At 37.6% G+C, this 15,295-nt stretch overlaps 1 protein-coding gene across 1 annotated transcript; it reads left to right on the top strand.

Moving 5' to 3' along the window:
- The first annotated feature begins 8,588 nt into the window (after positions 1-8,588).
- Positions 8,589-13,941, top strand: LOC139730014 (uncharacterized). Its single transcript, XM_071640935.1, has 5 exons — positions 8,589-9,235; positions 9,830-9,950; positions 10,629-10,755; positions 11,822-11,976; positions 13,726-13,941. Exons 1-5 carry the CDS (start codon positions 8,740-8,742, stop codon positions 13,913-13,915), a joined length of 1,089 nt encoding a protein of 362 aa, XP_071497036.1. The 5' UTR covers positions 8,589-8,739; the 3' UTR covers positions 13,916-13,941.
- Positions 13,942-15,295: the final 1,354 nt, after the last annotated feature.

The following is a 15,295-nucleotide window of genomic DNA, read 5'->3' as shown; positions in this document are numbered from 1 at the left end:
GGCTCTCGACATTACCGGTTGCCCGATGGTCTGCGGCCCCCAGAAGTAGGTGTTTGGCCACCATTACTGAAGAAATTAATGTATTGGTGGCCCGTTCGGGCTACCAAGATATTTTTATGTGTACTTTTCGTCCAAAAAAAAGAGGAAAGAATAATTTGCAACTTAGTTACTGTATGCATTTCAGTTAGAGGCCGCGACAAATTAAGGTCGCCAGATCACCACTACTCTTCGCAAACAAATACAGTCTATTCAACGGCCAAAAAGTGTTTTTTTTTTCACGGCTTAAGTTTACTCCCAAATGTTATCTAACTGCAAACACATGTAGATATACCTTTAATCATTTCTTGAATGTACTGAGCCACTGAAAAGTAGAAATCATATTTATGCCTCGGTTTGTAATTCAAATTGTAGGAGTTATTAAACTTACTCATAGTATGTGAATCTCTTTTTCACACCTGAAATAATTCATATTTATGTTAATGTTTCTCAAATTAACCTATTTTGTTATTTTTTCTTTAGCACTTCCTAAGATCGTTACATAATCATCGTGGTTTATAAATTATATATTTGATTTTCTTTTCATTGTGTCAAGCCATCAAATTTCGTTCCGGCAAACAAGAAAGAAAAGTAAATGTCGAGATTTGCTATGTCATCAATACTTCATCCCTCATATCTGGAATGAGAATATTCCAGAGTCTTCAAGTTTGAATAGCTGTCATTTCATTGGATAAAAACATCATCGTATTGATTTACAACAAAAGACTCAAAAAGTCGTAGCAAGGCATACATGTCGCTGAATTTTTATTTCGTGCATTTTTCTGTCTTTTCTGTCCCCTTACTTTCCAACATCAGTTCACAATAACAACGACAAGGTGGCAACGTACACTGACTATCAGGCCAAGAAATATAACATTCGCAGCCTTTTGACATTTTCGCCCATCTCTGATATGAACGGGAAACTTCTCCAGTGCAATGTCTATGGAAACCAAACGGCACACGACTTGGACGTGCAGTGTGAGTTTTGCTATCCATTCTTATAATTGTATGATAAGCTACTTATGGCGTGAAATTAAGTCTTCGCCTGTGCTTCATGCTACCACAAATTACATCGCCATAATACTACTGTATGAATATGGTTTTCAAAGGATCAAAGAAACCAATAGAACAACAACACATAACACAAAGAATGCACTGAAGGAAAATATCCTGATTTTGATTTGTACAGACCCACCCAATCAGAGAGGAGTCTCTGTTCACCTTCTTGAGCTTGAAGAATGCACCGCGCTGAAAAGTCTCCTCATCACATGTAACGTCGATGTCAACGACCAGCCCAACCCGTACATCCATACCTACGAGATCGAAGTCGACGAGACTACCTTGTCGTCATCGAACAGCTCCGTGGCCCTTCTCGCCCCTCGTCCCAACAAATGTATCGACGTCAGCTGCACCGTGTCGAACGACATCGGTTCATCGAGAAGCTCCAGAAACTTTTGCCCTCAAGGTAATCATTGAACAGCGTAAACTTCTATTATGATCATGATATTATATTATGATCTAAAATGATGACGACGATACTACTGCTGCTATTTTTTATTGCATTGACATGATTGACATGACTTACACAAAACTTATGATAGTATCATATGTAATTTTTACATTAAATAGAAGGTAGAGTAAAACAAACTTAAAAGATTATGGGCTGCGGAACCGACTCAAATAACAATCTTACTTCATGAAAAAGCAAACAAAAACAAAAACCCTTTCCCCACTCGAGGTTCCAGAACCAGATTCCTCTTCGCTCGGTGCCCTTTTATGACCTTCGGCTGATCAAAATCCTATTTCGTCATTCCAATGTACAGATTCACCAGCAGCTGACATCATATCAATACGAGTTGTAGAAAATCGACAGGAGGAATATCCAGGCACCATAACTGTTTATTGCCACGTAGATCCTTCTGACCAACCATATCCACCTATAGAGGAATATGAAGTCCAGACTGAGGAAAGCACGCTTCGAGCTTCACGTAACCAGTCTTCAGTCATCATATCTCCACTCCCAAATAAATGCATTGATATCACATGCATTGGTAGAAACCAGTACGGAATGACGTCATCAAATTCATCTTACTGTCCAGGAGGTATGTATCGAAGGGTTTATGTTTAGATTATGCAGTCCTAGATGCAGTTCTCTGGAGCTTTATGATTTCTCTTGATACAAAGTGTCAACAGTCTTTTCCTCGTGTTTTTTCTTTGTTTCTCCTTCTTTGACTAGTCTTTTTAAAGAAAAACATGAATTTAATATCTGTGGTCAGACAAATATATTTTTATATTTCTTTTTTTTTTCAAAGATGCCTATATATTCATATCTCTCATATGTCACAAAAAATAGTACTGACATTGATAGCTTCACTTGAATATATTGTCTTTGAATACATTCAATTACAACTCCCAGCAAGCTTCCAAAGTTGTGAGGTTATGGATTTGTGTTGAAATAGGAGATACCAATGTTTAATGTTAATTCTTCATTTTCAGCCCCTCCTGCAGAAGATATCATATCCATACAATACACTGAGGAACCAGAAGAAAACAACAACCTGACGATCACTTGCCATATCGATCCTGTCCATCAATCACCGATACCTATTGACTCCTACACAATCGAGATTGATGACGTCGTTGTGTCGTCTTCAGATGCACCCTACGCCGTCTTTACGTCACGTTCGGATAGGTGTATCAACGTGGTGTGTACGGGGAGAAACGCCCTAGGTGCGACGACTTCTTCCGATATATATTGCCAAGGAGGTATTAACGTGTGGGAAATAGATATGACTAAAGTCAGATATGAATACCGTGCATTGATACATATTTCTATGAATGAATTTGGAAAGAATTCTTTAAGACGAAGATGAATCAAAGGACATCAATTTGTCACTAAGACAGATCCGTTCTCGGTGACAGTCTTGTATCATTGCTTCTTTTAATAGAAAGGATATATTAACCACGTTTAGCATTGTTTAGCTCACTTTTAAAGTTTTTAATGCGTTTTTACAATGTGAACACATTGTGAATAATCAGTACACAGTGTGAATCATCACTACACAAGGTGAACAGAGCATTTGATTACTATGTGATCACTCTGTGAAAAAACTACACCACAATCTGAAATCATCCTCACATTGTTAGATTTCGAGCATTTTCACATAACCGACAATGTGAATACATCGTGGACACACTGTGGGACACTGTGTTCTTCCCAGTAGGGATATTACTGAATATAATGCTCGTGCATGATACATCCCTGTAATTTTTTATTTTTGTGTTTCCTTTTTTTTTAATTTTTGGCCATCTTTGTGTCTTTTCTTTTTACTTTTATACAAATTTGACAGGTGATGTTCTAGATATTGAGTTTGAGGAGCTGGTAGGGGAAGATTATCGGAACGTGCTCTCGATTTCCTGTCACGTTGAAGATCGGTATCAGCCCACCCCACCAATCAACACCTTTCTCATCACAGCAAGTGGTAGAATACTGTCATCGTCAAACTCGTCATCTGTGACCCTTGACCCTCGTCCTAAGACCTGCACCAGGGTGACCTGTACAGGTCAAAACGACTTCGGATCAACCACAAAGTCAAGAACATTCTGCCCTACAGGTACAAGTGCAATCCCGTTGTGACGAAGCCCTAGGGACTGGCGGTTTTCTTTCGTTACTTCGAAATTTCTTTATAGCCGAACAGTAAAATACATAAAGCTATATAGACGGATGATTTTAGAACCTAACTTTTTATTTCGCTGTAACCAGAATTTCGTTATAACCTTGTTCGTTGTAACTGGTTTGCACTGTAAAGTGAATCAAAAGAACACAGGAGTAACAACACGGTCATGGAAACAATTTTGACGCCGTTTACAGGGGAAAAAGATACCAGTGTTCGATAATGTTAAAAAAAATCACAATCTGTGTAACCCATGTCGTGAGCAATATTTTTAAAATGCTAATAAAAGATAGAAATCCAAATCAAATGAAAAAAAATCACAAACATTACTTTGTGGAATAACATCAGCCGTTTCGTTGTAATTACGTCCCCCAAGTAGTCAATTTGATTGATGATTTCGAACTCAAATATCTGTCTCTAAAAGAGATCAGCAATCTTTTGTCACCTGATAGGTCAAATGGTTACAGCTCGTTATTCCGAAGGTTCTTTAGTCCGAAGGTTCGTTATTCCGAAGGTTCGTTAATCCGAAAATGTGATGAGGTTTGTTATTCCGAAGATTCATTGATCCGAAAATGAAATAAGGTTCGTTATTCCGAAGGTTCGTTAATCCGAAAATGAAACAAAGCTCGTTATTCCGAAGGCTCGTTACGGACCCTATATCATTTAGGATCAACGAACCTTCGGAATAACGCACCCTATTTCATTTTCGGATAAACGAGCCTTCGGAATAGCGAATCTTATTTCATTTTCGGATTAACGAACCTTCGGAATAACGAACCTTCGGAATAACGCCACAACTGTTCGGCTTAACGAACCTCTAGGTATAGGGAATTTGTGTGTTTCGGATAAACGAACCTTCGGAATAACGAACCTTCCGAATAGCGAGCCTTCGGAATAACGAACAGCACCCGGTCAAATGTATCTAAACAAGAAAAATACAAGGACAGGAATATTGAGGTAAAGCAATGTCATTCTACAAGATACACGTAGTTTGAATATGTTTCCCAAAAGGACACTTGAAAAACCTATTGCGAAAATGAACACATTTACCGGCGCATATCTATTGTAGAATATTGATTATGACACACAACTGCAATATAACAGATGTTTTTCTGTTCCCGGAAGTATTTCATAATATTATGTGACTGAACGTATAATATATAATATATGTATATATATATATATATATATATATATATATATATGTATATATATATATATATATATATATGTATATATATATATATATATATGTATATATATATATATATATCATACAGAATTATTTCTTGTATAATGTTGTTTATATAGATATATAACACTGCATGGACGTTACAGTCAAGCTCTGAATTGCTTATGACGATCCACTCCTAATTCACTTATATATTACTATTCCAAGTAAAAAAAAAACAAAAACAAAATAAAAACGTTTCATATGTGTTAATGTATGCATTTCGTGAATAAATCAAAAATCAAATCAACCTACATCTGACAGTTTTGAATGTTTTTAGGTCATGAAATATTTGTACAGGATATGAGGTAACACAATCAAGTATATTCTTAACCAGTAAAATCATATACATTACTGTTAGAAGCACTTTTTGATGTCTGCGTTTTAATCATTGTTACTTTGTGAAGGCTTTTTATATTTTTTAAACATCGTTTACGTGACCTTTTTGCAACGTATAAGTTGAGAAAAATATTTTACAAGTTCAATAATGAATTACCACAGAACGAAACGGTTACTTGCACGAAAATTGAATTGTTCTATAACCACTATATTATTTTCCTATTACTCTCGTCTCTCCAAACAGTCATAGCGGATATCAATCCTCGGCAGCATTCAAAAGGATTCATCCAAGAACAATCGACAACCGGCGCCCTTATCGTCGTCGTTCTCGTCCTGTCGATGTCAGCTTGCTTTGCCTTCTTCATGAAGAAGAAACACCACTCAGCTGGACGCTAGGAAGACAAGGGAAACTCGTTTGCATACAGGGCTCCAGATGTGAAATTCATTTGAATCTTTCAACATGAGTTTCACAGATTAGACACCTTATCACTAGATAAGGAAAATTATACAAGGTTCATGTATACGCGATTTTTTTTTTCACGCGAATACATTTCATATTTTAATCTCGGTCACCATCGTCGGTAGGCCTAATGATACTCGGAATGGAACTTGTGATATTGCAATGAGACAAAATACTTTTTAATCGGAATTCAGGTCTTGTCTGTTTTAAGTACTGAAGACAACCGCTTTGGGAACAGATCATCTCAAATATTGTAGGTTATGGCAAACAAAGTTTGAGTATTTCTAAGAAGGGAAAACCTGCTAATTTAGTTTGAATGTGAATACCGTTCATCAAAATTTTATGACCAAATCAAATACTTAATTACTTCAGATTTTTAGTCGAATCAAAGCAAAACAAAAACAAAACAGAATCCCTTTCATTTCATGTTCTGTTAATGCCGTCAATGCATCACGCGGAGATATCTTTCAGAAAATAAAGGGACGAAATTTTGGTTCCTGCTATAATACATTTAGTTCTCGTATGTTAAAAAAATGACGACCATAACGTAAACTTAGTGTATATTGTATAAGTCATACAAAAATGTACCACTATATTTTTATCTTCTTTCTGAATTTTCAAATAACATTTATTTGCATAAAGATTACGTAAACCTAGAGGAATGACAATCTGTAAAATGGTACTGATGTCTTTTGATATCTATTCATTCTCTTCGATGACATTTCTGACCATTCATCTTGCCGAAAATGGCCAGATTGGGCAGTCATTAATTTCAATACCTTCGAGCATATCCATTTTCTATGTTGTATCAAAGTTATATAATCCTTCTATTTCCACACTTCGTAATAACTCATACATTTCAAATTTTTATAGCAGTCATTGGCCAGACGTGGATCTGTTTACTTTGCATATCACATCTAAAATTGTGTAGATGCTTTGCACATTAACTGTACAATAAATGAATAAGAATAGATAAATTGATAAGTCTTATAGGCTATACCATATCAGAAATAATAAAGTTATTTTCATTATCACATCTCAAGCTGAATTCCCATTTTATGCATCTTCACAAAGTAGATTCAGCATGACGATTGTCCAGAATGTTTATACGCAGAAGAGACGTGCATGTAAAAAATGGAAAACGAAAATGCATTATTAGGAATGTCCATTGTAATACCATTCTATATTCTATCCAATAAAAAGAAATGAACATCTGCTACAATCAGTGTAGAAGAAAATTGTGTCTCTTGTCTTCAGGTTTGCTATGTTTCCATATTTTGAGAGCTTTGTATTGTAATTTAGAATATTGTAATCACGTGGTTTGGGTTTCAGCAACGGGAGTATCAATTCATTTAAATGTTTTCTCCATGGTCATGAGAGGAAGGTTTTTGGCACAGCTATTGGCCTTTATGTACTAGTATCGATTTCTTCATCCTGTGTAAACGATTTTATACCTATACAGATGTAAATTTCAAAATAACTTGCCTTGTTTTGATCACCTCATTTCTTTCATTCGTTTGAAATACAAAACAGAGCACTCCGTGGCTTCTAAACACTGGAAGTTCGGCACTCACATTAAAAATGTATTGTTTTCCTGCTTCGATCATAAAACAGATATTTTGTATAATACTCATCATTATGTATACATGTAGGGCCTACTGTGTGGTTTTATCATAATTCAAATTTTAAAAAAAGACATGAGAGCACTTTGGGGCGAGTAAGTCTCACTGTGTTGGTTATATGAAAGGTACTTTAACCTGAAACACAAACTAAGACAAGGCAAACTCAGGGAAACTTTATAAAGGTACCAAAACTTCATATTATCTTTAAGTATGATTTCAGAGCAAGCTAACGACTTCAGGGTATATTTGGCAACACATTCGGCAATTGCAAGAAGGAAAGTTGATGTCAACAAACATAGGTCCTATATAATACGAACATATTAGTAACTAGTATCATATAACGGAAATGAGAAACAAAATTAAACAAAGATATTACTTTAAGTATATTTGTAGCGTAAGTTAACTGCTTGGCAGACGTGTGTGTTGCTTGGGTTGTGTTGTGGTTGTCTGTTGTTGTTGCTGTTGTTGTTGTTGTCATCATTTGGTGTCCATCTTTTTATATGATTATCTCATCGTGAAAAACACTGTTTGTGTACAAGGTACAACGTGCAAGTGGGATATAAGTCGTTTCAGTAATTTTATTCGTTTTTCTTTTTAATCTATAGGATACTGCCATACCTTTTTGGCAGATTACATTACATTGTATATCGGATTATTTTAAACCAGCCAAGATACACAGTGCAGAACATAATGTGGAAAACAAAAGCAGCAACAACCAAAAATATTAAGGACCTGACCACATTTCTTGCGAGTAATTTATTTTACTATTAGGCTTAGGCCTATATCAAAGCTGCTTATAAAAACAGTGCCACGAAATGTTCCAAGTTATAGCTCTCTATGAAGAAAATGCAGTGGTAATGAAACTGTTGTGAAACGATTTTTAGACAGAAGTCAGGTAGAAATAGACCCTCCCTCTTCTCATGTCACATGATGTGCCTTCTCAGCAAGATTTCAGCGGAATATGACTTCTTTATCTTCTTTTCACAAAGAAAATTTACTAAGATCTGCCACTGAGGTGGACTCGGCACTAAATCTAACTCTTACACGATAATAAAGTCACTGGACAGCTGGTCCAAAAATAACTTTGTACTTCACAGTCACTGTGGTCAAAAAAAAAAAAAAAAAAAAAAAAAAAAACTGCACAGCGCCATCTCTTGGCTGGTCCTAAAAAGACGCCAGCTAGCTGTGTAATATGCCACAGCCGTGTGGATGTGTACAAACTGGATGATACATGACGATGACCACGGTAAAAGTTATTCCGTGATCGTGTTTTTGTTGATTAATGAAAGAATTCACTGAAAACCTTGTCTATTATCATAGTGCCCAGTCTACTAAGTACCGAGTCAAAAGGTGATTAAATCCCTCAGCTGGCGGAAGATGGCTGAAGAACTCCGCAATCGAAGGAAGTTGGGAGGAGAGGAATCCGGTGGTACAACGCCTGAGAGTGAACACATTGCATCAGGAACTGAAAACCAAAGGAAAGAAGACAAAAATGAGCCTGCGTCTGCAAGTAACAGGCAATTTTCCATGTCCGAGTATTGCCAGAGTCTTCGTACGTGGGTTTTCATGTATCAGTCTCACATGTATATACAGCAGCACATGATGAACATGGTGCCCTACATGGCTTGCGCAACCTACATGCAGCAACTTCAGCAGCAGCAGTCAACGGTGTCGTCGACAAGTGCATCAGCGACCGGCCAGAGCTCCGGCGGGGTTGCCGGCGGTCGTCCGGTGGGAGATATACAGCAGCAGCAGCAGCAGCAGAACGTTCAACAAAACCCGCCTGACAGAGGAGGTTTTGCCTTTGGATTCCGCCAGCACCACCTCGGTAATGCAGCTCAAAATGTTGACAACGTCATTCCACAGATACCAGGTACAAATCTTATCGACTGTATTGCAGTACAATGTAGGAAAGATACCCATTAAAGCCAAGGTTACAAAAACTTTGTGTTTGGTGGTGCGCGTGCGCGGTGTTATTTTATTTAAAGAGTTCTTTTGTTTGTACAGAAACACTCTGACACAGAACCTCTAGTACTAAGTAGTAGCTAAATAAATACTCAGGTTGTGCCTTCTTGTCAAAAAAAAAAAAAAAAAAAAAAAAATCCAGGTGAGGATACTTCAGCCTACACATTAATATTACAGTCATGACACAACAGTTTGCATTTTGGCTATCCTGGGTTCAGGGGGCTAGAATATTATTTTAGGCTTCTAAAGGACTGCCTGCATTTTTATCGCACGTATGGATGAAAAGAAACACAGTGTATTTTTAATGCTCATGCTGCGATTGACACATAGTTGATGTATGTACAAATGGTTAGAAGTCTATGTGGATTTTATTATTTAATGAATGAAACATTAGCTCTCCAAATCCAAAATTTACAAGCAGTTGCCTCATAGAGAAATTAGGATTGTTTATTTCTGTGTTAATAGATCTTTTTTTTTAACCCCATTACACTTTCCGTTTCAGTTCTTGAGTTTAGCGTGCCATCCATCTTTCGCCGGGTGGTAGCTGAAATGATCGACTTCTTCCTACTATTCACTGCAAAACTCGGCTTCATGCTGGTCATCATCGACTACCTTGGCATCAGGTTTGAACTTATTGCATTTTTGTTTTTAGGTCGTTTGTCTGTTCTTTTTCCTACCAGGGCTCAACATTTGGTAGCAGCAGTGGTCTGAGGCCACTACAAAATCATAGGTGGTTTCTGTTTGAGCTTTGCTGAATACTTGTTGAACATTTGTATTTCAAAACATTTTGGCCTCTGGAAAAAAGGTGCTTGAAGTTCTAAATGGACCCCAGCCTGACCTTGTCATGGCTCATGCATAATATAATCAATCATGCTTCTCTTGTACTTCAGCATATCAAGAACAGTCCACAAGCAGTCTATTTCTGTGCCTGAACAGTTGTAAACTCTAGACTCATATAAAACATGTTTCAAGTGACAAACATTTGTAGTTTTCTTAAAAGCAAGAAACTCTTCAACAGAGCTACATGTACAAAATGCCCCTAGTTCTGCAGGATGTATTTTGAAAACTTACCCTTGGATATTTCTTTTTGTCCTGACAAGACCATATACAATGAATCATGTGTATGTCTCCTTGCCTGTTTTGCACATGGAGATGTGTGTAAAAGACATGTATCTCCACAGATAACTCTTGGACCTTCCTGATTTTCATGCTGTAATGTTAAAATCCCTGTCTTTTTTTTTTCAACACGAGTTCATAGCCACCACCCTTCTACATGATCTGCTTGATACTTCCTCTCCAAGCAGTGACACCACGGGATTCATGATGCGATTTCTTGTGGAGGAGATCGAGGACGACACATCCCTGGAGGAACTTCAGCAGATGCTCCTCTTCGCCTTCGTCTACAGGGTCATCGTCTGCATGTATGAGGTGAGCGTCATCAGAACCTGAAGCTCGAAGGGGGTTTCTGGACAACCAGCTAGATGGTCTGCAAATCATATTGAGTCCTGTATTTGAGTGGCCTTGAAAATAGATCATTGAGGATATATTCAATCGTAGTGTTGAGATATACATATTTCGACAGACCAGTTGGATTTCTATTCAGATTTGTACTATTAAGTGACTGTCAAAGCCGGTATCTGTCTTGTAAAAATTAAATCTGTATTTATAATGACAAGTGTGTAGCTAATATTTGATGTCAAAAGAGCTGATCTCATCACTGAGATGTGCATGCAATTTATGGCTGTTCATAAATGTTCATTCAATAAATGCATGCATCAAAGTCTACATGTATGTTAAGTTTTGATATTCAAAAGACAAAGTATCACAAGATGTTCATAAAAGTTTAATGCCAGCATAGATATGAATTTGGTTTCATGAAGGATTGGCACCTCTGTGTTTAGATAAATTCTGCCGCAGTACAAATGCCATATTGTTATGCGACTGCATTGTCTGTATTTTCTGTATCTTTAGAACACTATTTAGATTGCAGCATCTGAAGTTCATAGGTGGTTTTTAGATGATTCATTGTTGAAGTAGATAACTGCTCTAACTTCTTACTGATGACTTATGATTGATACAAGCAGTTCTAAATTCCAGAATGAGACACTCTTCTTGGCTTACATAGCCATATTTAAGTCATTAACAATCAGCTGCATCTGGTAACATCCTGGACAAAGGCTGTGCAAAGTGTTGTTTCACTGTGATGGACAAACGATTTGGAATCTCCCGGACTGGAGATGGACTGAAGGAACACTAACAGTACTGTGAAGGAAAGAGGATGTCTCAAGAATTCAAACTTGTTACATGAATGGAACAGGACGGATCTTACTTGCAAAATCCTCAGCGGTTTAGTATATCTCCTCTGTCTTTCTTAAGTTGATATCAAAATATTGTTGTACAACTTCTCTTTTAGTTATCAATCGGATGGGAACTCTTATTCAGTTTGCACCATTGTTCCCCATTTCTTTTTCCTGCATCCGCCACTCCGGAGTAGACCTTCTTCCTGTGTAGTCATGTCAACCGTTTCCTCGCTGGGGCCACGCCCGGCAAGTTTCTGATGCGGCTGAGGGTCATCTCGCTGGAGCAGGTGCAGAGTGCAGGACCAGGGCGTGTCCAGGTCACCCTGCCGGACAACATCTCCTTCACTCAGTAAGTTCTCTTTTTTAACCTCTTTATTCTTGAACTTAGGTTTCTCGCAGTGAAGGAGTGGTATATCTCGCACTGCAGTGGATTGTTGCTATAAGAAGCATTGTCTGACCAGCAAAATCAGTTTGTCATAATGTAGGTTTACAAAGCAATAAAATATGATTACTTCTGGAATAAGAAAAGTGGCACGCATAATATGATTATATTATATACTATATGATATACAATATATTATGTATTATATGAGCTTATATTATATGACAGGCATGATATTGAACAAGTGTTGTTTATAATAAGAGTCCCATATTTTGCAATGGGTCCAGAAGCACTAGATTTATTTGTGGTGATTACATTGCAGAGCATGTTGATTAAGAGGAAGATGTCAACCTGGCAATGAAACACAAATTTTCACTCAGTACACTCCACACTGTATCAGGGCAGTTACCCCCCGGCTAAATACTGGTTACTGATAAGGTTGGAGTAAAGATTAGGGTTACGGTTAAGGTTATGTTTAGGGTTAGAGTTTGGGTTAGGGTTAGGGTCAGGGAAAGGGTCTGGGGTAATTGCCCACGGGGTAATTGCCCTAGACCCCTCCACACATGCACACATGCAAAAGCAGCCTCAGGCAGTTTACTGGCTAAAGACTTACCTTAAATCATTTATCTTTCTGTCAGCAGTATGTTTGCCAGTTTAAAGGAAAGTATCTTGAAATAAATGTGTGTCCAGTTCAAATGTAAGCAACTTGTTTTGTGAATGCATAGTCTGTGCTTTTATCTAAGAAGGAATTTTGTAGATCTTTACAGGTCAAAAGTAGAGCAAAATGGATTTGATATCCATGTATGCACAGTAGATCTACAGACATAGTAGTGTGACATGTCTGTATAGCATTAAATATCTTTATGTGTTTTAGTACTTTGTTGTTGCAGTCTTCTGTGACAGTTATCGCTATATGACTCCAAAATAGGTGTTTAAACAGTATGAAAGTGATGGCACACATGTATGTTTATGACCAAGACTCAAAATTTGTTTATACTAAGAGAGAAGGAGGGCAGACTCGTCACAACATGTGGAGATTCTTCCATACTCATGCTTCACAGTTTAGCTCACCATTTAACTCCTTTTTTTGTTCAGTACTCATGCTTTTTGCTTTGTATTGTGACCATTTCATACTCAAAGGGAGGAGGGTGGATGTGGCACAACCTGTGGATGTACAATGTATTCTGGGTTTTTTTTTCTTCTTCTTCTTTTCTTTGTGCTGCATTTCTGAGCAGTATGAGTACTAGGGTTTGTTCTTTCACTTGTATAAGGGGAAAGGAAAGCCTAGAACCATGTCATCACTACCGATGAGTTAGCTCAGTCAGTAGCGTGTCTGCCTCTCACCAAAGCGACCTGGGTTCGATACCCGAGGCTGGACTGAGCAATGTTGTGTGTAATCATACCGTCCCCTCTAGCAAGGAGCAAAACACTCTGTCCCTCGGATAACACATAAGATAGAGGTCCCGTGATTATGAGAGTCACAACTTATGCAGGTAAAAGATCCCGCTTCATCCATTCATTCATTGCAAAGGGCAGGGTGTTCAACCAGTGAAGTGGTCCCGCCTCACATCCAACTGGACCCCATTGAAGACTAACTTATTGTAGCTGAATATGGGCTATCCAGCCTTCTTTTGAGATGGAAATCAAACAAATCACCAACATTTGCCTCTGTATCTATTTCTCTCTCTCTATCTCTCCCTCTCTCTCTTCATGTAGGGCTTTCCTCCGGTCTGTCGTCAAGAACTTCTCCATGGCCTTCTTCTTTCCCGCCTGCGTGACGGTCTTCTTCAACCCCCACTTCCGCGCCGCCTACGAGGTGCTGACGAGAACGATGGTTGTCGGAGCCGAGAACTGGCCGGATCTCGGACCCAATCGCCAGGCTGGAGACAGGCCACTCGTCAGATGACATCTCAAATGCTTTTGAAGCGGAGACAGGTGTCTCAAGATAAGATGTGTACTCAAATATCAGTGCAAGGTTTGATATACTATGTAGCTCAGACAAGAATACAAAATCTTTATCTTTATCACTTGGGGACGAGGAGTTTGTACCGTCATTAGACAGTTAGATCTTTATTTAATGTGAATGAAATTCTGCAAACATATCTGGTACTACCACATAGTTTAACAACCTCTTTTCCTTGGTGTCAGTAGAACAGTTCCTTTGCCTTTATATTATTTTTCAGCTACTTACTTCACGATGAACATTATTTCTTGGTCCTGTAGACCTCCTCATACTGAGTATATGTGGTTCTGGAGCATGTGTGAAATGTGACCAAAACTTGAATTATTTTATCAATGCAAAATTTTAGAATATGTTTAGTTGTCATCAGCAAAATTTGTACAAAGTCCAATCTTAGTGCAGAAGGGGAAAAAAAAAAGTTGTGTAGCAACTTTTGACATTACAGGCAAATGTTTTGTATGTGTTTCAGAGTATGCTTTCGGTATATTTGAGAGTCAACATGAGACTTTCAAAGTTCAATTCTACACCATGCTCATGTTGTGATCAATGGAGAGAGTGAAATGAGTTAAACAGAACAGTAGAGATATCAGGAAAATTGAATGTGCAACAACAAATATATATGTGAAAATTTCAATATCTGTATATATATAACACCCTAACTGGAGGAGGTTATATTGTTGCCACTTTACTAATTCTCCCACTGACATATTTGTTAATGTTCAATGAATTTCCTTTTTAGACATGAAATCAATAAGATTTAGTCATATCCTCTGCGTCAAGTTATTGTAGTCTGGTATTCAGCCTAGCTATGATGACTGCAAGAGGGAAAGGGGGAAGATAGGTGGTACTGTAAAAGTGGAAATTTTTGCGGCGTGGAAATTTTATACATGTTTCACACAACCAGATACTACCAGTAATGCAAAAATGAAAGCCTGTGAGCATTTTTGCTTGCCATATCTTCTAGTTAAAGTAATGTCCTGATCCGGCAGAATTAAAAACATGCAAATTTCATATTTCGCAGCTGAGCAAAAAAAAAAAAAGAAAAAAAAAAACTACTTGCTCAAAAATATCCACTTTTACAGTACCTTGGTATATGTAGTTGCTATTAAAGTTTATATCAAATCCTAAACAGGATTTTTAGAATAATGGAAGAGTTGTGTGTGATTTCCCACTAACTTCTGTGTTCTGTGAAAACACACTGAACTTGAGATTTCATAACTTTCTTACTTTTAACTCTAGTTTTCATTAAATTTCTACATGTAATTCTGTCATAATCAAATGTGCACATGGTGTGGCATTGCATGTAAGATGAGCATTACTAGATAT

Source organism: Diadema antillarum, unplaced genomic scaffold, assembly GCF_040938485.1.
Source record: "Diadema antillarum isolate AM-2024a unplaced genomic scaffold, OU_Dant_1.0 seq00000286_RagTag, whole genome shotgun sequence".
Classification (NCBI taxonomy): Eukaryota; Metazoa; Echinodermata; class Echinoidea; order Diadematoida; family Diadematidae; genus Diadema; species Diadema antillarum.
The sequence above is the reverse complement of the archived record's forward strand: the minus strand, read 5'-3'. Positions and strand labels throughout refer to the sequence as shown.